Source organism: Brachycentrus maculatus, unplaced genomic scaffold (genome assembly GCF_059751285.1).
Source record: "Brachycentrus maculatus isolate JH-2025_06_01 unplaced genomic scaffold, ASM5975128v1 h1tg001124l, whole genome shotgun sequence".
NCBI lineage: Eukaryota > Metazoa > Arthropoda > Insecta > Trichoptera > Brachycentridae > Brachycentrus > Brachycentrus maculatus.
This window is the reverse complement of record NW_028281822.1, coordinates 7,501-34,004: the sequence shown is the minus strand read 5'-3', so window position 1 is coordinate 34,004 and position 26,504 is coordinate 7,501. Positions and strand designations below refer to the sequence as shown.

The 26,504-nt window shown below is 32.1% G+C and overlaps 2 protein-coding genes across 3 annotated transcripts; one reads left to right on the top strand and one right to left on the bottom strand.

Moving 5' to 3' along the window:
- Positions 1 to 4,483: 4,483 nt before the first annotated feature.
- Positions 4,484 to 19,350, bottom strand: Septin2 (septin 2). Of its 2 annotated transcripts, none has more exons than XM_088276027.1 (9): positions 19,154 to 19,350; positions 17,337 to 17,454; positions 17,107 to 17,249; positions 15,051 to 15,237; positions 11,273 to 11,391; positions 9,580 to 9,772; positions 8,080 to 8,243; positions 7,307 to 7,444; positions 4,484 to 6,174 (listed from the first exon to the last, which is right to left on the bottom strand). In XM_088276027.1, the coding sequence occupies exons 1-9, from the start codon at positions 19,226 to 19,228 to the stop codon at positions 6,007 to 6,009; spliced, it is 1,305 nt and encodes a 434-aa protein (XP_088132153.1). In that variant the 5' UTR covers positions 19,229 to 19,350; the 3' UTR covers positions 4,484 to 6,006. The 2 variants fall into 2 exon arrangements, with proteins under 2 accessions (XP_088132153.1, XP_088132154.1); XM_088276028.1 differs by lacking the exon at positions 19,154 to 19,350 and adding an exon at positions 17,835 to 17,873.
- On the top strand, positions 17,965 to 19,066 carry LOC148299478 (neurobeachin-like). Its single transcript, XM_088276029.1, has one exon. It carries the CDS (start codon positions 18,092 to 18,094, stop codon positions 18,320 to 18,322), a length of 231 nt encoding a protein of 76 aa, XP_088132155.1. The 5' UTR covers positions 17,965 to 18,091; the 3' UTR covers positions 18,323 to 19,066.
- Positions 19,351 to 26,504: the final 7,154 nt, after the last annotated feature.

The following is a 26,504-nucleotide window of genomic DNA, read 5'->3' as shown; positions in this document are numbered from 1 at the left end:
ACACGGCATATCAATAGATCATTTATTAATTTTGTGATTAAAAAATACAAAACGTGGATTTCAAAGTACAGTGAAACCTTGGGTTACAAATTTTAAAAATGTCTCAGTTTACAAACAGAATCCTGATTTATAATGTGACTTGAAAAAGCTGTAAATCAATCAACATTTTTTGTGAGGAAGAAACTTAATCTGTCCCAGATACTGCCATAGGAGTCTTTTTCCAAAAAAATAATGCTTTTATTTTTCTTTGTGATTTATGTTGAATTAAATTTTTCTTGTTTGTTCCCAAAAGATTTTACAACATAAATTTTATTACAAAAAATTATTTCTTATCAATTTTGGAAACTATAAAAAATGGTCCCATAAGAATATTCTCTAAAAGAAATTTGTTTCTGGTTATAAATGGCCTAATCAGATTTGTAACTTACGGTTTTGAGTGTTTTCTAGTTTCCTGTAAAATTTGTTAAATAGCTTTAGGGATGTAAAATGAGAAAAAAATCATGTATAAGGTAATGTTTAAAACACAAATAATATATGTATCAAGTACTGAAGTACCAACTTTATTGTTAAAATAAATTTGTGTTAGAAAAATGTAATAAAACTTATGGCTGAAATAAACTTATTTTTTTGAGAAGTATATTTTATTTATCCGGATCTATTTTCATAAAATCCCAACAAACCCCTTGAAATAAACACAATATTTTTTATTTGAGATTGTTTTTTTTTTAAATTATTTTATTTATTTGTGATTTGGAAATTTGCTAGGTATAGGCTGGAATGTTAGAAACTAGGGAATTTAAATGAAACAGTCCACAGATTATATTCCTCAACATTGCTACTGAATCACAAATATTTTTATTTAGAATGTATTATAAACATGTCATGTCATGTGTATATAAATAAATAAACTTTTTTAGAAGGCGCCACTGTCGTATTTATACGAAACTGATTTTTATCATTCACAAATCTTTATGCCGTTCATTTAGTTTTAACAAATATCGTATTACCTATAAGTTAAGCAAAAAGTAAATTGTAAAATCCCACACTGTTACAGTAATATTTTTATAAACATAAATTGTGCATGATTAAAATCATTTTTGTATCAAAATGGCGATAGTAGAGCTATTGTATATATTATATATGTAGTGGTGTTGAATGAATTTCTATCAACTTATTATCCAATCATATCCACGCATTTTGAATCCTGATTGCTTATTGGTCGAAGAAAACCATAAACAATACTAACATAGACAATTCATTTAGTTTCGAAAATAAAATGGGGTATATAGTTATACAATTAGTTATTTTGAAAATTTCAGATTTACCACGCCAAAAAACGCCATGGAGAATCATTTTCGAAGAAAATAACATTTTTTTTGAATATTGGCTCTTTAGCTAAAATGAATCAATAATTGGAACGTTTTGCATTTTTAAATATTTCAGGCATTATTCTGCTATGAAGCATGTTTTTTTTTATGATTTATGTATTATGATAGAGACATGATCATAATATATAAAAATGCATATACTAGATTGAAAAACAAGGAATATTCATTTCGAAACTCTTTAAAAATAAACCATATCTTACGACATTTTCCGTGTAACTAGTCCTTATTATAACCCTTGAGGTAGATTTTACGAAAACGGCGCAATATAATTATTAAAATTTAATATTATTATTAAGTAAATTGAATTAATTGAAATTATTTACATATTAGTCTAGCAATGATCCGAATCAAATTGTAAGAATTAGTTTTAAAATATTTTTATGAATTTCAAAGCAAAAATTGTGAATTTATCTCATATATTTTTATATGTTTATGATAGCAAATGATTTCTTGATTATCCAGGAGAATAAATGCAATAATCGAATACCTAATTATTTTTATTTAATTAATTGCTTTTCATCATTCATAACATATTCTTTTAACTCTCATCCACATCCAATGGTGCATAGTGCACCGTATTAGTATATGCAATATCAAAGAAAATAAAAAATAAATAAAATAAACTTTAAAAAAGCGTAAAGCGAGGTGACTAAAACAAACAGATGCAAAAAAGTATATTTTCGACAAAGTAAATAAAAAAAATTCAGCATCAATTATTGAATGTGCGTAGTAGAAAGCTTTTAATCTTTCAAAGAGTGTACATGCTTCTGAAAATGAATATACAGGCATCGGCTCCTCTTCATCAATATTGACCTCTTCTGCTGAATCCACACAAGGGTTCCATAATTTCTATCCCACACGTTGGAATATTGTCTTTTAATGTAACAAAATTGAAAAGAACTTAAAAAAAAACAGACGAAATATATCAAATATGCAGCATAATTCAAACGATAAATGCGGTAAAGTGGTGATAGAAAAAGATCAATGCGATCTGTTTTCAAATGAAATAAATTCAGGGTTGGAGAAATAAATGACACATCAGGAAAAATGATTATTCGAGGAATGATAGATATTAATTATAGGTTTCACTGTATTTGCTTTAAATTGATGACCACATGCTTGTCCATGAAGGCAATTTTGTGATGAAAGCGTGCCTTCCTTGGGTAGTGATTAGACCGGCAGTAGGAAAAAGTATTACTACCCTCATTCAAGGGCCGCAGTCTCCAGAAAAAATTGCATTCATCAAATTAAAACTTCATAAGAAATGTCACAACTTTTTTATGTTTGATTTTAAGAACTGGTAGTCAATCCTTACTCCCCCACCTCTGCTCCCTAAGTGTATTTGTAAAAGAAAAAGAGGGTTTAACACAAATATGTGAAAGAAAAAACCAAAATAAATTAAATTATTTATTGAGTAAACATATAAATAAAGACAAATTGAAATACATAACTTATAAAATAAATACAAAACAAATAATCTATAGATTTGGCTTTCCTAATATATATGTCACATTAAAATTAAACAAAATAGAATAAATCCACTTCATCACTATAAATTTATGTACCATAAGAGGAATTGCGTAATATGTATATGCAATAAAAATTGAAGCATCTTTGTTTTGCTTGGACAGTAGAAATATTATATGTAAAAAAAGTTCCTATATGACATATAAAAATACAAAATAATACACCACTCCTGAAATCGAAGCCTTTTCACAAAGGGATAAATTTATTAATTTGTGCCATGTTTCTATTATCCTCTTACATATTGAAAAAAAAGATAGGTAGATTAATACATTGCAATGAATAAATTCATAGCCATGGCACAAAATGTGAAAAAATTACAATAAACTTTTTTTTTTATTAAATGTCTTTATTTGCTACTACATGATAATCAAGACACTCTTTTTTTCTATATTTTCTATACGATGTAAAATCCACTTACAATATACATATGTACTTGAAAACTTCTTTGAAATGAGAACATTTTAAGGATAGGATGACCGAACACTTTGGGACTAAACATTTAACAAATGTATTTCGGTGACAGTAGACAGAGAATGATAAATTATGAAGAATAAAGCGTGAGAGAAACAACATAGAATAAACAGCATTATATGATTATTAAAAATAGATATGCTTACTTAGAGTGCACAACTACGAACATCCTTGTGTCCTGAGGAAGTAAATAAGTAGTTTTATGGCCGTATTCATAAAATCGGTAAAAACTTTATCAACCACTCTTAAAAGCTGATATTTTACTATTAAAATTTTTCGAAACATTCAATCATCAACCTCTGGATGCCAAACTGATATTAAAAAATTACATTTGGAGGATTGGCTCGATATTTTGGATGTTATTTGTTAGGATAATTTTTTAACAGAACTTAAGATTACCTCTATTAAGACCTTGAGCCGGCAATATAAATTATAATGCAGTCACATTTTAAATATCATTTCAGAATAAACGAAGAGATTCTCTAATTCATATATAATATTAAACTAAAATAAGAGATTTATAATTAATTGTGAATGATAAAAACAATGTTGCAAAATTGCTATAAATCTTTTATTAAAATGGCTCACTTTAAATTCAAGTAGTGATCTAAGAAATATATTAATGATTAATATCGATTTCAAAGATTTTTGATTAATATTCGAAGTTAATAATTACAATACAACAAGGAAAGGTTCGAGAGGAATGATATGTGTACTAAATATAATATATTAAGATGGAATGAAATATTTCAGAATTCTTTATGTTAATTGTACACAATCTGATGGGGAGCTACATTTATACAAATATGAAATCTAATATGGTAAATATTACAAGGAAAGGGGTTGATTACAGTATTAATTTTTAAATTCTGACATTAATTCTTATTAAATCTATAATATTATTTATTTGAAATGTAATGCAATAACAATTTTTTTTAATATTCTGACTAAGTAAAGAGACACTTTGCTTAGAATCAATGCTGCAAAAGTACTAGGCCAATTATATGCTTAATAATACATAATTAAAAAAAAATTAATTGTATCGGTAGTGATGAGATATAGCAAATGATTTGATAACACATGATACTGGAATATTATTTTTCTTATTTTTTATTTCTGAATTTTTATCATATACCATATTTTTTTGAAGATGTGGTAATATTTTACATTAAAATTCAATTATAATTGATAGAATTTTTAATATCATTACATATTCGATATTAAAATAAAACTATGGAAACAATATTGGTAAAAACCTGTGAATTAACTATGCATAAACACATATATTGTTGTCAAAAAAAAAAACCTTTCATCATTAAAAAAGCGGAAAATGTCATTTACATATCTCATCACTAACATTATATGTAATTAAATGCAATTAAAATATTAAAAATGTTAAAGTCCATATCGTCACAAATATGATCAAAACACATTGTCACAATGTTTCATATACTGACACGTAACAAAACTGGCATTGGCGTATTAATTAGACAGACTAATGGTCCATGTGATGTAAGCAGAACTAAATCCAATAAATAATTGGATATCGAGCAATTCTAGATAAATTCTCATTATATGATGGCACTATAAGCAAATTTTTTATTGAAAATTGAAAAGTAAGTTCTGAGTGCTTTCTCGAAATTAAACTCCATAAAAATAAATGAAGCAACATCCAAGTGAAGTGTAAACCAGAAAATGAAATACAAAATTAGTCCACAGTAAAAAAAAAAAAAACAGTAATATAAAAAAGTATGATATGACAGTTAATATTATTAACCTTAATTTAACCATGGGACATTATTTTGAATCCATTGTCTAAACTAGTACTCCGCAACTGGTGTGCCGTGGCACACTGGTGAGCGGCGAGCCGGATACAGGTGTGCCGCAGTCAAAATAATGTATTTGACATTTTATAATTATTTAACATATGAAAACTGCGTCGTTACCTGATAAAAATGTATTGCGACTATGAACTTCATCGTCACAGACAAACAAAGGTTTAAAATATCTGCCGTATTCATAAAATATTCTTCTATAATACAATACTTTCTCCGTAGAATACAGTAAACCCCTCTGTAACATTGAGATAGTAACCGCGTTAACAGAGGAAAAGTTATAGGGAGTTAATGTATTTAAATTGGATTTTAATTTAAAATGACTTATTTCAGTCGTTTTTGCTGGTTAAAATGTCTGAAAACCATTAAAAAAAATAAACCGATAACGTTTTCTGCGATAACGCAGCACCTATATTAACGTTAATAATAATAATAATCTTGGAAGATTTATCTAGCGCCTTTTTCGTAAAACACTACCTCAAGGGCGCTTATACAAATACGGATTATGATATGAAAATGATGAGATAAAAAAAAAAGAATAAAAAAGTTGTGAATCGGCTGAGTCTGAAGGGGGGAAAGAAGAGCCGCCGTATTATTGCGCCTTCTACGCTATAGGGGGGGTTTACTGTAGTTTTATTTTGCTTTGAAGTATGTAATTGCTTGCATCACCGGGTTTTTAGTCAAGTCTGCCAGCTTTGGTACAGTGTCGAGTGGTAGAATGTATCCCGCGCTGGATAGAAAGAAGCCCCTCAGTTGACGGTGTTGCTTCTCCCGATGGCGTACTTTCACTTCTTCTTGCTCTTGCCGAGCGTGAGGGTGTGGTGGCTCTGCGTCATCTGCTGCTTCCGGCGGTTGAACTCGATGAGGTCGTCTTCCAGCTTCTTGCGGGCGTCCTCCAGCTTCTTCTTCTCCTCTGTGTGGTCCTTCTTCAGCTTGTCGAACCGCGAGTGCAGCTGGGAATAACAAAAGGTTCAAAATCAAATCAAATTTTCAAATACTAAAGGGTGACAATTATTTGAACATAAAAAAAGTTTATCTTCGAGATTCTCAAATGATTTTTCTACTCCAAAATGCATCAGTAAGCAATTTCAGCAAAACTTCAAATATTTGGCAATCAAACATTTCAATAAACTCCCTTAAAAAAAATTAAAAAATAGATGATAAAAAAATACCTAAGAAAAAAATTAAAGCTCACTACACATAAATCTTGAAAAAATATACTACTATACCATTTATTATATAACATTAAACCACAAGTGTAAGTCCCTCTCCGAGCACAAGAGCTCAGTCTCTTTTTTGGAGAGGCACAGCGAATCCAAATATAAAAGTTTTTCATATGTATAAATGTTCCAAATGTATTATGTTAGAAATAACAATGTAAATAAATAAAATAAAAAAATAAATTTAAAAAAATCAAACATTGAGAGCGTGCCATAAATCTGGGCCTCAATGTAAGAAGTACGCATATCAGTATGACACTTGAAAATATAAATCAAGGCACATTTGCTTTTCTTCTTCTCCTAACCCTTATCCACATCCAATGGCGCATAGGGGACTGTATTGTATTGACAGCGTTATCTTGATCATTACTTATATGAAGGGTAATATTAAATAAATATAAAGGGGGAAAATCACTAATATTTATTTTCATTCCCACTGGAAATCGAACCCGGGACCTCCAGCACTGAAGCTAAATATGCTAACATTGCACCACGAAGGCTTTTGCTTTTACACATCTCGAATTCTTCGTGTTCAAGAGATAGAATAAGGAACATCAGGATAAGAGAAATATGCGAGATTGAAGATGTCGTTAGGTGGGGAAGCCAATGAAGAAGACAATGGTGTGTGTAAGAATAAAACAGTGAGTTCAATGAAATTCTCAATGCGAGGAGAATGGAACCATTCCAGACTCCCCCACATTGCACCGCACGGCCAAACCCAAGGTAGAGGACTCCCGGGCAGACCACCAAAGAGATGGTTTGGCAGCTGGGAATCGCAGGATGCTAATCCCTCTTAAGAACAGGCTGCAAGGCCTACACCAAGAAGAAGAAAAGTAATTCTTTGTGCAAAAAACGTAATAATGACCTCCTTTTCAGCGTCTTTGAGTTCAGCTTCCTTTTCCTTGACCCTCAGCACAAACATCTGGCGCATCTCATCCTCCTTCTGCTGGAGTTCCTGAAGGTGGGTGCTCCTCTTCTGTTCAAAGGTCTGCTGGAAACTCACCTGAACGAGAAAGTATAAGATTTATATAAGACAACCATATATTTTCATTCTTCCGTAAACAAATTTATTGTTAAAGGAATTGTTGAGCTAATCAAGAAAAATATTTGAAACGCTTCTAAGAGATCACTGCCATAACATCACGACAAAACATAAAAATTAAATATGTACATTAAAAAATTTGTAAAAATGTACATATTATGTATGTATGACATATTCTGCAGTTAAAAATTCTGAGTATACTGCGAAATCTAACCCGAGTCAAAAATATATTTTAAATGAGTTGACGTGACTGAAAATATTACTTATTCATGAATCATGTTATTAAAATGGGAAAAAAAAGTTTCAAACCTTAAACTAGACTGTTAGAGCTACATTATAATTATTGAAAAAATTATTTATTTCCGTAGCTGCGAATGAATAACTTTATATTATGTATAATACTTTTATGTAATATGTAATTTAATTTGTCAATTTGTGTCACTATTCGGACCAACATTTGACTATTCTCACAACATTTATTTATTAAATTAATTTATTAGTTCGTGAATTTACAAACTGGTTGTATGAAATGAAATGAAACACAAAGAAAAAAGCTTCCAGGCAAATTTTGAGAAGAGAGGGAGCGAGATTGTTACAGGCTTATTGTCGGAGTCCACATCGGAGAATCCCATCTGCTGCAGGCGGCGCTTGCGGTACAGCTCGTAGTGCCGGGCGTGAGTCTTCTCCCGCATGTCCTCCATGTTGGTGCGGATCAGCATCTCCCGCAGCTTCACAAAGTCGCAGTGCGTCTCGTTCTCAACTGCAGACAAAGCAGATATTAACTTATGTATTAATTTTATTCTCAATATTATTAACATTTAAAGCATTTACTTTGTGGTTAGTCATTTTTACTTATTTTTTTTTTTTACAAAAAATGTTAATAAAATCAGTATATAACCACTCACCGAGATTACATCTACCGGTTTCGAGACGTACCCATTTCTTCGTCAGGACAATCACTAACAAAGCATGCAAGCAATACTACCCTACACCACCATAGCACCATTCACACACTCAAAACTACACAAAATGTTTAACACATGCGATTTTTGGTCGACCTGAAGACCAACATGCGCTATAGTTTTCAATACAGACATGCGTTACGAGCCGAGGTTAAACGTGCGATAGAATTAGGGCGGGGTTCGAATTGGATACTGACGAATCCTGCTTAACCGATGTCGAATCAAACAATATTAATTTTAAATCAACACAGATTTTTTGTGTCAACAACGTCCGCCTCTGTAGTGTAATGGTCAGCACGCTCGGCTACCGTTCTGGAGGTCCCGGGTTCGATTCCCAAGGGGGGTAAAATAAATAAAAGTGATTTTTTCACTGTAATATTTATTCAATATTACCATGGACTGGTACCTGAAGCGGAGGGCTGATCACCCTTCCTTCATGTGTAAACGATCAAGATAACACTGCGTTTATATGACACAGTGCCCTATGCACCATTGGGGTGCGGATAAGGGTTTATTATTATTAAGTTATATTTTACAACATTTTGAGTGTGTCCAAATACTTGTACACAAAATCTGGACTATCTCCAATCACGGGAGTTATTTTCATATTATTTTTTTGACATCTCATCAAAGATGAAGAAGAATATGGAAGTCTGGGCATTTACGGGGTAGACAACCATATATGATGCAATTTCAACACATGCGGGAAACGATTAAGTGTCTTTTTACATACTGTTAATAGAGAGCGAGAGACGCCTATAAGCGTAATAAATGCCAAAAAAAAATTATACAGATGGGAATTGGGTTTGGATTGAATTGTGATTAATATACTGATGGCTGAGCGGCCGACCCAGAAAACCGCCACACAACAAAGTGTTGATAACATACATATACATTTGGTATACTGGATTATGCCAAACAAAAACAACCAAATTGGGATCATAATTCATTCCAAAATCAGCGCAACCCCTTCTAATTTTAATCTAAATTGCCCATCTAAGCTTTGTTTTCATTCCCCTTACACTAATTGAACATTTATCTCACTTTACTTTGCCACACATTTGTCCAAGAGGTTGCATTTCAACTGCACCCTGTGAGCTTTCATCTACAAATGTAGTAAAATAGACTAAATACCTTGAACGGTGCCCCACGGATACTGCCGAGATCGGACCATCTTGTTTCCGATTCGAGCAAAATCTGTACTGCCTACGACGGCAAATGGAATGTGAGAGTTCATAGAGCTGTTAGTCTCCGATACTGTCTCATCGTCAGTCGGGAACTGGTAGATCTCCACCCCATTCGCTTGGAGCTCCGAAATAATCTTGGACTGAAAACAAAATAAATTAATACCTGCGTGTGTGAATGTTAATAAAAATGCAGGATATTGAAAATCAAGCATTTAATACACACTGCAAAATAATACTCTGACTCCTGGTTTATATTTCTTGAACAGAGATTGAAGTTTTAAATTCAAATTTAATATTAAGTGGTTCATTTTGAGTATTAAAAAACAACTATGTAGCATGATAAAAGCTGATAGTTTAAAATATCAAGGATGAGAAACTGAAAGATATTTTCAGAGTGGAAGAAAATCACCCATTTTTCATATGCAAATGAACCACAGTGATGTTTCCAAAGTAATTTGTTTTATTTTTATTGACAAAATAACTAAAGTAGTAGATGAAATTCCTGATTAAATCAATTAACGAATTTTTTTCATTACTTTCAATTGTTTATCTGTTTTTTTTTAAATGAATTAAATTGGGATTACTCCAAAATTGTGAAAACTAATTATTTTAACTTTCAATGACGCATTCATTAGTACAGGAGCTAACATGGCGCGTGATGGAGTCTGTTGGTTCAGGTATCAGGAAATTACATCAATTTTGATAGAAATTTTCAGTCAGTATATTTTTTTAAAAGGTTATATTTACATTGTATTTTCGACCAAACATTATTTGAATTATTGAAAGTATAATATGTAAACATTATTGCAGGGACTAAAACTTAATTGATATTTTCAAAAAATATTCATAGAGCAAAATTTAATCATTTTTCAAGATTGACTGAGTTTAGATTATACATGGATATGTTATACGTATGTATCATTTAATGTTATTCACCAGAAATCCATTTGTAATTATGTATATGATAGGAATGTGATTTGAATAAAAGAAATTTTAACGATTTATTGCTGAATTAATATGCCAATGAAATGTTTTATTCATAAAAACATCTTATTAAGACTTGGGATGAAAATGTATTATCATATATGTATTAAACAATAGATACGAGATAATACATTCTTGATGTAATAATGAATATTTTATTTAAATATTTGCGATATACAATAATGTTTTGATTAATGATAAACAGTATAAGGGGAATTAAAACATACAAGGAAGTATTTACTGAAGGTCTTCATTGTGTTAAATATTTTAATTTTGTAAAAAAAAAACCTACGTAGTGCGATGGTCAGCATGCTCGGCTACCGTACTGGAGGTCCAGGGTTCGATTCTCAAGGGGGGGGGAGAACAAATAAATATGAGCGATTTTTTTACTTAAATATTTACTCAATATTACCCTGGACCTAGTACCTGAAGCAGAGGGCTGATCACCTTTCCGTCATGTTTTAACGGTCAAGATAACACTGCATTTATATGAAACAGTGCCCTATGCACCACCGGGTGCGGATAAGGGTTTGAAGAAGATGAAAATAAAGTTTCATTAACAGGTAGTGTATAGTGTAATTGTTCCAAAGTGCTTATCACGAAATTAAATAAGAACACATTGCCATGTACACAATATTTAATAAAACAAGACTTACTTTGAATTTCTGCAATTCAGTTTTGGAGATGGTATCGGCCTTAGCGATGATCGGAATAATGTTGACTTTAGTATCCAACTTCTTCATACAAACTAGGTCGATGGACTTTAGGCCGTGACCTAGAAACACAACTCATTGTTATTCATATTAAAATGTACACTACACACATCGCTCACTCCTTTCAAGAACGTCATAAATCAAAAATTGTCAATTTTCAGTTGTGCATGTTTTCGGAATGCCCAGAAAATGTACTATATCCCAGCAAAAGAGGCATATTTTTAACTTAATATTTACCCGCTACACGGCAGAAAATGTTGTTTTTGCATTTTGAAGAAAATGTATTGTTTAATTATTTTTATAAATAAATTAAATATTTTTCACATGGAGAAAAAACCTTCAGGTTTTACCTAAAAAGATCTGTTGCACAGTAAAAAGTTCAATAAGTGGCTTGATATTTATTTTTAATACATTGTGTTATATTTTTTAACTTTAAAATCGTTCTCCTGAAAATTCAAGTATTTTGATTTATGACATTCTTGAAAGGAGTGAGCGACATGTTGAAATCAATAATAATTGAAGATATTGTGTCTAGCTAGCTATTCACATATTGTAATTTTTGTAGGGTTTTGATGAAGATAACAAATATTTATAAAAAGATGATTTTATTCTAAGTATTTGTTATAATAGTGTATTTGTCCGCCTCCGTAGTCTAATGGTCAGCACGCTCGGCTACCGTTCTGTAGGTCCCGGGTTCGATTCCCAAGGGGGGTAAAATAAATATTACTGATTTTTTTACTGTTATATTTATTCAATATTACCCTGGACTGGTACCTGAAGCGGAGGGCTGATCACCTTTGCTTCATGCGTAAACGATCAAGATAACACTGCGTTTGTATGACGCAGTGCCCTATGCACCATTGGGGTGCGGATAAGGGTTTTATTTATATTTTTATTATTATTTGTGATAAACATTTTCCAAATAAAACTGTTGAAATATAAATTTGCATTAAAATTTAATTGAAGTTTTCTTAAAATCTAGTGTTTCGATGCATTCACATTATTTTCAAACACCGTAAAAATTATACGGAATGCATAGAAACACGTATCACAATAGATTTTAAGAAATAAAGTAAAACTAAAATAAAAAATTTATAGATATTACCGCAAAGTGACTGCGGATTCAATTGATGAAATTATAAATTTACAATATATGTTCCTTACATTTGTAAAATTTAATTAAAATTAAATTTCAATAATCTAGGTAACTTAGAACATTTAGAACGCCTGTTCTAAAACAGGCAGCCTTTACTTAGACGTTTGAATAACGTTAAGAAATTTATAGTATTCATTGAGTTTTTTTAACAGTAATCGTAACAGTAAACAGTATCCACATTTGAATGACTTGGAAAATGAAATATTAGATAAAAATAATTCAAATATAAAATAATAATTCAGTGAGATCATCAACTGATCAATATAAAGTAAACAATCAACTTAAAATTTATTATGTGACCAGACTAGTACATAACCAGTTAGACGGATTACTTGGATTTTATGTAACTAACAGTCAAGATACTACTGCGTTAAAAGCAGTGCACTATGCACCTTGGAAGCAAATAAGAGATGGAAAAAGAAGTATCAAAACTTGTTTATCCATTAATAAATTGAATAGACTAATAACACAAAAAATGTGAAGTAAACTAAGTTCTGTATACTTTTTCATAACCAGTTTGAAAACACTTGCCTTCATGTCATTCAACTAAAAGAAAGTGATAAAAAGTAGTTACACAAGACCATCTAAAAACAAGAGTTAGAGTTAATCACCCCAATTACTTGATATTATCAATATCAATATCGAACCGGTTCTTCAGGTATAGAAATGTTTTAAATATTTATCAAAACCTTCTAGTAAAACAGGTAAGTAGATTGGAGGGCCTTTTTTATTGAAATTTTTGGATTGCTCTACCCTTTCTGATAATAGTGTAATATCGACAGCGATATTACGCATTAAATTAAAAGAGTCATCATTTATTCACGTGATCAATTCGACCGTTAAACTTCTACTTCCTTTGACCTACTTAAATAACGGTTTTCTAACCGTCGATTCATCATGCGACCCGGACCACGCCTCATTCCAGGACTATCGGCCTAGGCGAGTGGACGTCCTCGTCGTGCGGACTGTCGTTTTGTGACGGAGCTACGTCTATTTTCCGTTGAAAAGTTAATTTATTTATTGGAATTGAACTTTACTATTCCTAGTTCGAGTGTGCAAGTTTGTGATCCGAACTGACGTGGACCAAGTGGAAATGCAGTCGACATAGTCTCACAAGAACGTGCACGCGTGTATCGTCTGGTTTAAATTCCCGCCAAACAGCCTAACAAAAAGGGAACGCCGTCGTGTATTACGTCGGGTATTGTGTCCTGTATTACTGCCAAGTTATTTTCATCGTGTCCTATAATAACTTCCATTTCTCCAGCTTCAAAGCCTACAATACGCAACTCTGAGATCTTCCTGCAGCCTCATGTCGACAAAGATGACGCCATCGAGTTTGCACCATCAGCCGCTAGAGCGGTGACGTCACATCGAGTTTGCTGCATCACCCGCCAAATCGTCCCAGTGGATGACGTCACATCGAGTTTGCTGCTTTAGCCGCTAGAGCGTTTCACAGATGACAGCTGTGAATTGCCGCCATCTTGACATCGAGTTCGCTCAGTCTCCGCCAGAGCGTTTGACAGATGACAACTGTCACACGCACATTTTAATCACACATTCCTAGGTAAATTCGTTCCAGGATAGTTTAATAGAAATTCAGCCAACACATAAACTTTAATCAATAGTCTGGTAAAGTCTATCTAGTATTAAAATTAGTTTTAAGTAATATTTATAAGTGTTCGTGCTACATAACCTCGAATAAACCCATTGTGAAAATGCCTTAGTCTTTCATTTGGTCTAAGAGATACCCCAAGTAAGTTTTCAGATAATTCAATTGATGACCCATGCATTTACACCCTGAGAGTCAAGAGCAATTGTTCAACACCACTGAGCAAGTCAAAGTAAACATGTAAAGTAAATGTATCATTACAATATTTAATTGAATTTTTCCCTTTCTGATAATAATTTGATTGGAGGGCTAATCGCTTTGAAGCAATATCTTCCAACCAACGAAAATCAGGCTAGTGTGACATTGATATGCAGTCTTCTTACTACTATTTGGAAGAGTGAAAAACCTTACTCTTGGGTTATTTTCCAAGAAACAAGAAAAAAAGCCTTTTTTAGTACAGAATTACGAAAACAATGTTTATTGTATTCAAACATGAGAAATTTTTGCCTTAATAGGTGCATTTAGGATGGAAATGATGTGTAATTTATCATTAACGTGTCCCCTTTCTGTCTCTTTTGTATGTGTATTCGGTACGCATTAAATATTTTTGGCACAGATATTCTTACTCGTGTGCGTATGTTATACGGGTAAGCGCAGAGTGGTGCAGAAAAAATGCACACATCACGTATTATGAACATATACATATATAGAACTTCCAAGAATTTGAGTAGTGTGGTTGTCAATAATGGGTAGAATTGGTAAATGTTACACGTATGTAAAGTGATCACTTAAACCAGCCTATGACAGTCGTCAGCCCCGTAAATGCCCAGACTTCCATATACTTCTTCATCTTTGATGAGATGTCAAAAAAAAAAAACATTACATATGCTTGTATGTGTAGGGTGGTTGATATATATATTTTTAATTATTGAAGGATATTATAAATGAAAACGTACCCGTAGGACAGATGAAGTACAGGCAGACGTGAGTGCGACTGTCATGGTATGAAGTCAAGGACCTCTTGATCTTGAGTTCCTCCTGGAGGAAGGCTTCAAACTGGGCGTCGATATAGTCAACAACTGCCTTGAAACTATCATCCTTGTTGATCTGATCTCCGTAACCAACAGTATCGCAAATTGTCAGCTACAATGTCAAAGCAAAAAATTAATTATAAAAATAAGTTATAAAACAAACCTAACCATCACACCACTTCTTCACATGAATAAGCAGAGAGGAAAGAATACAATACCTTATTCTCTTTGCAAACAACTTCGCCTTTTGTTGGTTAGTTACATATGTCATTTAAACATTAAAATAAATTTAAATGACACAAGTAACTAACCATCACGCCGCCTCGCCACATAAATAGACAGAGAATATAATGCGAGAACCCCTTTCTCTTTGCAAACAGTCTTCGCCTCTTCCACATTAAAATATTTCCTCATACAAACCCGCTGATTATTCTGATTTGTCACCTGACCACTTTCAAGTATGTTAAATACTTGACCATGCCAAGTATTCCTCGGTATTTCTCTGTTCCTATTCCAAAGTACATTCACCTCATAAATTTGATATCTGTCTGCCTGTTCTTTCCTCACTCATGTTAATTCGTTCCACATGTCCAAACCATCTCAATACATGTTAAACCGAATATAATAAATATAAATAAAACCCTTATCCGCACCCCAATGGTGCATAGGGCACTACGTCATGTAAACTCAGTGTTATCTTGATCATTTACACATGAAGAAAAGGTGATCAGCGCTCCGCTTCAGGTACCAGTCCAGGGTAGTATTGAATAAATATGACAGTGAAAAAATCACTTATATTTATTTTACCCCCCTTGGGAATCAAACCCGGGACCTCTAGAACGGTAGTTGAGCGTGCTGACCATTACACTACGGAGGCAGACAGGCGAATATAAATTCAGTAACAATATTTTATACAGGGCTTTTAAAATAAAAGTATACATTTAAGACAAAAACATTTATATATATATGTTTGAACACTTTTTTTAAAGCTTCTAGCCAATAAATAATTGAGTAATATGTTTGTTTTTTGGTCCCAATAATTTGTTGACATTGTTATAGAAAATTAACAATATAATCAATACCAAATTTGCATCTCAATCATTTATAAATAATGATTAAGCAAATAAATAATAGATCTGGTCCAGTATTTCGAGTCCATGTCGTTGCTCTTCAAAGTTATGAGAATATTTTCTAACGCATGTAAGAACATAATTTCATGAGATAAATTTGGATAATACTTGATCCAATGTCCCAGTATGTGTAAAGTAGACTAACTAGTAAGGTGGTCATAAGAATATATAAATTAGATTAATGATAACCAAGTAGATAATTAATATTCCAAATGCAGGTGAAAGTATTTTGAAAGTTGTTTCAATAGTTTATCAAAACCACAAGATGCTTGAATAAAAAATGTTATTATGATACAAACACATTATTTTAAACAATTGTATTTTCAAATCCTAAGCTGCTTATTTTTTTAAAATGCGTATTTAAAAGAATAAATAAAACATTTATCTTTACATATCGCTCACTCCTTTCAACAACGTCATCTATCAAAAAACTTGATTTTTCTGGAGATTGTTTTAAAGTTTAAAAATATAATACAATGTATTCAAAATAAATATCAAGCCACTTATTGAACTTCTTACTGTGTAATAGATCTTTTTAGGTACAAACTGAAGGTTTTTTCTCTATGTGAAAAATATTTCGTATATTAAAAAAAATAATTTTTTCTTCAAAATGCAAAAACAACACTTTCTGCCCTGCAGCAGGTAAATATTAAGGTAAAAATATGGCGCTTTTGCTAGGATATAGTACATTTTCTAGGCATTTCGAAAACATGCACAACTGAAAGCACCTATTATGGCTAAACTTTTAAAATGTTCTCCTGAAAAATCAAGTTTTTTGATATGTGACGTTGTTGAAAGGAGTGAGCGACATGAGGACGAAATGAGCATGTTAAATAATTCTAGAAACTTACTTTCAATCGGACATTAGACTCTTGCAGTTCATACGTGTGAGCCTTTAGTTTTACAGTAGGAAGAGAATGAGGACTCGGAGTAGACTCAAAGCTCGTATTGAACAAAGAATCCATCAGGGTGGATTTACCCAACCCAGTTTCACCTAAAACAATGAAATATGTGTTATAATTGTTCATAAACCAAGTCACGAAGATGTAACATGTAGTTTATAACCAATAATTCCACCTACCGATGCACAGGATGTTGAAAACAAATCCATTTTGTACGCTCTTGTTGACAAGCTGGTCGGGGAGGCTGTCAAAACCGACATGGCCCGACAGCTTGAGGTTGCGAATATGGGATTCGACCTGAAAATTCCAAACGAACAGTTAGAGCAATCGGACATTACGGGCGATGGAATGCATCCGCAACTGTAAATAATATTCAAACTCGGCCGTGTCCTGATAATTTGAGACAGTCCCAGGACGTGACTCAATTTTCACCACAGCTGTCTCGCTCGCGAACCGTGCAAATATATGAGAGTGAGAGGGACACAGGGAGATTTCTACTAAGGATGCGATGGAACAACGCCCTGGTTTCTAACATCATTTTAGTGATGAAATAGCACATTTTCAAATATAAATACACTTTCAACAGATAACCGAGACATTTTTCTTGAGAAAAAAGTAACTTTTAAACACAAAATATACGTATTTAAGTCAAATAGTGAAATTTCAAAAGAGCTCACCCGCGATACGTCCACATCCATGGCGGCCATGTTAAAAACAAACGGAACGCAAACTTGACGACCACGAGCGATTTGTCAGACTGGCTGTCATGTCTGTAAGTTGGCAGCCCTTACGAATCGCATTGCATTATTTCAACATGGCAGATTGCGGCAGTGGTGTACTATCATGCGAGTCGATAAAATAATGTTTTTACGAGTTTGAGTGATCAAAAGTGAAAAAATTCAGTGCGAGTTTGTGAATTGTGACTGCCTCTGTCATGGCAGACCTCAAAGTGCCCCCGTTCAGTGACATAAAAAGGCCGGAGGAGGTGGTGAGGATGCCTATGAACGATAGCCTGAAATTCGCCGTTCTTATCGGGCTGATTGAAGTCGGACAGGTGACCAACCGCGAGGTGGTGAACACCGTGCTACACTTGGTGAGTCCTTATCACCTGGCTGTTATCAGTGTCACGTCTCAGTATCGATTTGTTTTGAGCCCCGCGACATGACGGCCAGAGCCCACGGTTTGACAGATGCGGTCTTTGTCGCCCCACTGTTGCGAGGATAGTGCCTTTATTATCGCTAAATCGTACGTGCTTCTGATCCACGCCTACTTTTATACCTGTTCTTTTATTTACATATTTTTATATTCATTTTATATATTTTTGATTTGTTCAAAAACTTAAATTCCCGTCTAAACACGTCTTTTGAATGTTTCTAAAGGACTAGTGTTTTATTGTTTTCTCAGACTTTATCTATTTTCTACTAAACCGGTCTGACAGAAGATAGTCAGGGGCACCGTACTTTGTTTATATTGATCGAATGGGATTCGTATAAACATCCAATTGGTTTTATTGTGACATTTATGTGTATTCTTGAACGATGTTTATTTACACAGTCGCTTTCATGAACTTTCGCTTTCCATGAAAAGCATGATCGGAAACTTGTCAACGATGCAAAAAATACAAAGCGTTACGACCAATCAAAGAATTTTATTGATGAGATTGAGATATTTTTTTTCTCTAAAAAAAGGGATTTTAAAAATTAAAACTTGTTGATAATTAATTCGCTATCCTGACTACACCCGTGATTTTGAATGTTCTAATTTTAAACTATCCACTGACAGCGGTGTCCCTATGAGAAGATGGCACTATTATTCTAGCCTAAGAAATAAAAATATTCTTGCAATCGTGACAGATTATATGAATACGTCTTTATATTTATGCAAACACAAATTAAATGCCTTACATTTAACACGACTAATTAATTATCTAAATCCTATAATATTATTTCGCAATATTCCCGCTAAATAAAGATAAATAATTCAAATATCTTCCTACCTGCTTAGAGCGTCGTTTTTTTCTATTGGGTGGGTTGATTTCCATTGCACTATCCCTGAAAAAGTAATATACCATAAATTATTTATGCAACAATAAATAAATACCGTTACATTGGATGAATGATATTTATTTTTGGATTTTATAAAATGACTATATTAGCTCCAGAATCCCACCTCGATAACGACAAAAATTGAACTGACGTTCGATTTTTTTTAAAGCGATAAACTGATAAATTTGATTTAAATATAAATAGACAAGATAAATAATAGATTGGTACCTACTTTTTATCATTAATATTTTAGGCGTCAGTGAAAATATATTTCATTTAATTTGATTTACTTAAATATAACTATACCGATTAATAAATTGAATAGCTTATAAAATAGTGTCAATCGTTGAAATAATAATATATGAAATTGGTACGTAGCAGAGGGTCGAGTATTATGATAAATTAACAACGACTATCGATTGTTCTATATTTGAATGTAGGAGCAAGTAATAATTCCAATATTTATTTTACGTGAAAATAAACATTTATCTTGCAATTTGGATAATTTTTATGGCAACACTTTAAGGCTAGAAAAGCTCAATATCTTCACAGATTTCTGCCTACCCAAAATCTATTCCCCCAATTTCACGAAAATTATTGTTGCAAAATAGTGGTTATGCTGCTTAAAATTATGCAGCATTAAAACAAAGCCAATTTTTAAGACATTTCACTGAGCCAATCCAATATAAATTTTAATTAAATAATCATTAAAGGCTTCATGTAAATTATCATTCCCAGTCAGTGAAATATCTTTGAAGCAATTTTTAAAGCCAATCCTTTGAATGAGAACGTTTTCTAAATTTTGACTTGTGGATTGGGATCGCAACTGGTATCTTGTAAACGCTGCTTTAGTGTATTATTATTATGATATCCGAAATATAAAAATAACACTTAAGAATATTAAGTAACTTAATGGATACTGATTAATGTTTACAATAAAAATTTTGATTGCACCAAATTTCACAACATCAAGAGAGGCCAAATTAAACCATGTTATCATTAACTTAATTAATTATCAAATGCACCGAATATGCACATGAATTTCAGCATTCTTCATTATAAACTTGTGATGAGTGTAACGAAACATAAATAAAAATCGAAGAAAGTTATGCATTTCCAATACCTCATTTTATTAAACCCTCCAAAAATAAATACTTCATTTATCTCTCAGTATTTAAATAACATGAAACCGAAAATGTTAAAAAAATAGCTTAAAATCAACATAAATATCATTGAGTTTTAAGTTTAAATATTCATATATTAAAAAAATAGCTTCGAATAATTGAATAAAATTTAAGAAAACATTTTCAAAATGAATTTCAAACTATCCGTCTGTAATGTGTCGATTATTGTACGCTGTTATTTTTACTGCACGTAGATAAAATGCCGTGTTAGAATTGTATTCATTTTATCGAATTGGTTTTGTATTTTGACACAGTCATGAACTATTAAATAGTGAAATTCATAAAATGTGTGTCTTCGAAAGATTTGCAAAAGCCATGGTGGTCAGCAAATCGTATATTACCCTTATGGCATTGACAGGGGTCTAAACATAGATCACTTCAAGTATCTGGGTGCATGGATCGATCGTGAAGGGAGATCTGAAGAAGAGAGCATGGATAGGAATAAAAAGGGAAGGGTACCTTTTTTAAAACTAAAGAATATCATGTGTTGTCTTCGTCAACTACTATGAATTCCACTTCGAGTCCTAAATTGCTTTGTATGGTCCGTGTTGCTGTATGGATGTAAGACTCGAATATTGCTCATCTTCGTGATGAACAAAATCCAGACATTTGAAAAGTGGTGTTGCCACATATACTCTGGATAACACGAACAACCCAGATATCGAACGAGGCTGTCCTGCAACGGATGGTTAAAGATCAAGCGGTCATAATATTGATGAAAAATGGAAAATATAGTAGTTTTATCACATACTGCAAAGCCAAAGTATTGCTTCTCTAACCATACACCAAGAGAAGTTGGATGGGAGGCGAGGATTACGAGGAAGTAGGATGTCATGGCTGCGGAAGATCAATAACTGGATGAATCTCGGAGTAGAGCTGTTCCACATCTCAAGGAATAAGGACTAGTACAGTGCCATGATAGACATCAACGTCTGAATACGGACACTGCACTAAAGAAGAAGTCTTGGATTTTCTCATTTGACCAAAATCTTATGTTCTCTTTTAACGAAAACTACAAATGTGTGTATATTTTTTTTATATTCCATTATCTCTATGAGGGAATGAGTTTATAACTACTGCGTTGAGATGAAAATGCTCGTCGACATTTCATTATTTTGAGCTCGTCTGACATTTGCTTAGGTACTTATGCCTACGCAAGAACGTTCCAAATCAGACAAGTCAACAACACCTTTATATTTTTAGCAAGCAAATGTGTTCTAGTATTTTTGTCTCCAGGAGTTTCGTAAAACCTTTTGCTTGTAATTGAACTTAATGTTTTACTCAACGACGCGTTGGAAGGATGGAGTTATATCAACAACGCCATTAATTACTGTCATGATTACAATTTTAGAAATGATTTGAATTTTTCTTTGAATCTTTTGAGAATCCGGCTAAAAAAAGTATTTCAGATATAAATATCTGCCTTAATTTCAGGATTTTCATCTTAATGCAGTAGTTTTAGAATGACTCCCTCATGGCGATAATAAATTATTAAAAAAAAATATATACTGTATTTCAAGAAATTTACTAGAAATTAAAATAAAATAAAAATCAAAACTTATGTTTTAAATCAGTAGCGAAAATCTTTTGGGATACTGAATACACTTTATTTCGTGTGATTTTGACGATTTTGATTACATACAAAATTTTCTAGCATCTGAATGAAATTAGAATTTAAACGATACAAACATAGGATTTTTTTCTTCTATATTTTTTAATCTCTATTTTTGATCAAAGTTAGTTTTTAAAAATGTTACAGCGCTATAAAGATAAGGCGATAAGTAATTTTAATACTAGCTAAGATAAAAATAAATATATTTATTTACAAAATGAAGCAACAAAAAAAACACTATAAAGATTCTGAAATGCCGGATTTGTGTTTATTTTCTGTGCAATGAACTGTAATTTACCAGATAGTTACTCGAGTAGGTCTTTTTGTGTTATTTTTTAATATTGTGTATTTTTGCTTGTCTTTATTTTTGCTCGTTTTGCAGTTTTGGTACTTGGATAATGTTTCCAATATTAATAACAATTGCTGCAAAGCCGTACTTCCAACGATAAAAATAGTAATGCTGTTAAAACATTATCGAGTACTGAGTGGGCTTCTAAAATACATGGTAGGGTAAACCATAGAGTAATTGGCAACATTTTTTTGGTTGCATATTTACAGCAGCGGTTTTCATTCACTATCATTATCTGTATATTTTCAATGATATCTTGAATATCTGATATCATAAAATTTTTTGATATCTGATATCTATATTGAAAAATCTGCGTATTTTATACTTACTATGTGACTTGTTAATATTTACTATATTTTGAGTGTGTTAAAATCTTTGTTCACAAATCTGGGCTTGTTTACTAGGAGTAATTTATATTGATATCACAATAAAGATGAAGAAGACTATGAATATCTGGGTATTTACAGGGCTTTAGTATATAACTGGTCAAAATATAAGTTTCATAAAAAAATATGTTTTCAAGCGTCTCCTAGTATAGAAAGTAATTCGGGATGAATCTTATTTACGTTTCATGAAGGTTTCTGCTGATTTAAAAACTTGCTCAACTCAACTATAGATGGTGCCAAGAACTAGCACGTGAAATAAGGTATCCATTGTAGCGTAAATATAACTTCCAATAAAATTCCAATGCACATTGTTCAATTGTAAAATTGTATAATTTTCTTTACCCACGACGAAGGTTTGATAGTCCCAAGAATTAACAATAAATATGGGAATTGAACACTTCAATATGTCGTTACAAACATTTTTAATTTGTTGCCGACGGAGGTAAGAGGTCAAAATAAAATTAAGGAATAGATAAATGATCAAGAGTTAATTCACTTGTAAACTGTTTACATTTAGACCTGAAGATGGAAGCTTAGCTTAGCTTAGTCGTCAAATAAACTCAACTGGTAAAAAAACAAGTGTTTTTGTTTTAATTTCAACATGTTTTACCACAAAGTAAATTCCGAAACATTAAATGAAATAAGAGTTAATTCGATGAAAATTGTAAAATAAATTATATTTTTATTTCTTTATTTTTTGTGTGTATACTTATAAGGTTAAAATAGATATTAAAAAAAAAAAAAAAAAAGTATTGAAAAAGAACTCCACCGACAAGACACACTAGGTGGCTTGGTGGGACTCTGCAAAAAAAAAATATATACATTAGTTTATAATTTATTTTAAATAAATTTATACGGTTTATGTAAAAAAAAAACATGAATTCTTTCTGTTCGAGTTGCCTATTGCCGCAAATTGTTTAGACATTAACTGCGAGTTACTGCTCAGCTCACCCTGTCTTGCTATAAAATTTACAGACGATAGAGGTATTCGTAGTCGAGTAAACAAATCGATACTCCCCCCACCGCGGGACATGTGCACTGTGGCAGTGAAAAGTCGGATCCATTCAACTGTGAATACTGCAAACATTAGCAGCGGCACATTTATTACTAGCACACCGATGATAAAGTTATTAGTTAATAAATTCACAATACATATTTCCGTTCATAGTTTAAATTGTCTACCTGTTATTAAATTAAATTAAACTGATTGTTTTTTTACATTTTAACATAGATGAAGAGGAATATGGAAGTCTGGCAATTTACGGGGCTAACGACCGTCATTGGCTGGTAAAAAATTATGATATGAAAAATTACTCCTATAATTGGAGATAATCCAGATTTGTGAGCAAGTATTTGGGCACACTCAAAATGTTGTAAATAAATTAACTGGTCAAATTGTAAGATGAAATAATAAAAAAATTAAAACAATATTTTCTAGCGCTTCTCATGTATGTGATTTTAATCCGGGATTCGGACCTCACATAGAAACGAAATACTTTCTACTCAATAAGAAGCGTCTTTTAATTCACCAAAAGATGTCTCTAGTTATATTATTGTGATTCAAGCTCTATGTTTCGATTTTGAACAATATATATAGAAGTTCCAAGAATTTGAGTAGTGTGGTTTGGTTGTTAATCATGAGTTGAATTAGTGAATGTTACACGTGTGTTACAGAAGTGATCACTTAAACTAGCCTATGACGGTCGTAAGCCCTGTAAAATGCCCAGAATTCAATATTCTTCTTCATCTATGTTGAGATGTCATTTTTTTAATAATTCTAATTAAATGTATGATGCAGGGGCGTGTCTTCCATATAGGCAGAAAAGCAGTGGCTATCCTAACTTACCCGCGTGACATAAAAACGCAACCAGTACCTACCCTACCTTACTAAGTAGTACCTAGCTTACCTTGCTACCTACCTATACCGCTTACCTTAGTACGTAGTACCTAGCTTACCTTACTACCTATCTCTACTGCCCTACCCTAATGAAATTTTTTGACTGGGTTCTGTTTTGTCGCTTTGTTTTTAGGCTGAAAATACTTTTTTTGGAAAAGTGCATAAATGTGTTTTATAAATGAATAACTGCATATGCCGAATGGCATTTTTGCACTGGAACTGCACAATGACCCCTACTCCGGCAGCTTAAAGCTCCCGTAAATATCCCGGATAAGTGGTCTGTCACAAACTGTCAGGTATTACATATACGATCTCTCCCTACTTATAAAAATAGCGTTTTAAGGGAGCTAACACTTTTTACAAGTTTTTACGTTTTTCAGTTTGGTGAAATGACATCGAAAGTGATTTATAAAGTCCACTATACATTTTTTTTGTAGTGACAGCCTTTTCACCATGAAAAAGGTATTTTGAAACTATTAAATCGCTTTTTTATTAATGAAAATCATTAACTAAAAGGTATTGTTTAATTATTTTTTTTAATATACTAAATATTTTTCAAATGGAGAAAAAACCTTCAGGTTTTACAAAAAAAAGATCTGTTGCAGAGTAAAAAATTCAATACGTGGCTTGATATTTATTTTTAATACATTTTATTATATTCTTAAACTTAAAAACGATCTTCTGAAAAAACAAGTTTTTTGATATATGACGTTTTTTGAAAGGAGTGAGCGATATGAAAAATCACAAGACTATCGGTACGATTCATCTTGAAATCTGTAGAGGGGAGATATGAAGGTTTAAACTTTAGATATTTTAATAAAACGAAAAACGGATACTTCTATACGTCATCAAAATTAACGTCATCGAGCGTGTTATGGGGCGTATCCCTTTATGTATCTGCTTTAAAGAGCTGTTTCTGTGACGTCATTCGTTTCCTACTTACGAAAATAACGTTTTAAGAAGGCGAATTTTGCAAAAGAAAATGATGAATGAAAATATTTATTATATTGACTATTATAAACACAAAACGAGTCTAACACAATCCTTTATAGGTTAAGTATGTTAAATTAGATGTTTCATCCGTCTGAAAATGATCCATTATGCTTTTAACTTTAACGGAGATATTTCAGAATAGTTCTACAAGAGCAAGATAATTAATTAATCAGTAGAAGAGGTTCATATCACACGAGAGGAGAGAAGCTGAGATAATCGATCATACTCATAGAATGAAAGATATCGCTTGTGCAACACGTGAGCTGGGTTAATCTTCGTAACGAAGAGGGACATAATGTGATTACTTTTGACGTAAAGCAACGACAGGTTCATTGGCTATAAAATTATAACACGTCATCTACACCTTATGTAACTCTTCACCGGCACTCGGGATTTTTCGTAATTTTCTGGATGCACAGCCTATGTGAAATATTTAATAATATGTGTGGAATATTTAATAAAAATATGCGAAATATTGATTGATTGAGATGGCGATTTTATATTCATCGTAGAACTTAGTGATTCAGTATTTTAATACGATTCATCAAGTGCATATTTCGAATCCCAGTGATGACCATTTTTTGCCAAAGAAAATACAATACAGTCTGCTTTCGTTCTTTTTTTCAAAGAAGGATGAAAGTAGAGTGAATGCAGTCGAATTGGGAAGAATGTGTGGCAAAACGATGTATGATAGATGTTCAATTGGTAATATAAGGAAAGGAATCATATCCATAAAATTAAGAAAGAGGTGTTGACATTGTTTGGGCATGTGAATATAATGAGTGAAAGAACAGTTTATATATGTATATATATATATATATATATGTATATATATATATATATATATATATATATATATATATATATATATATATATATAT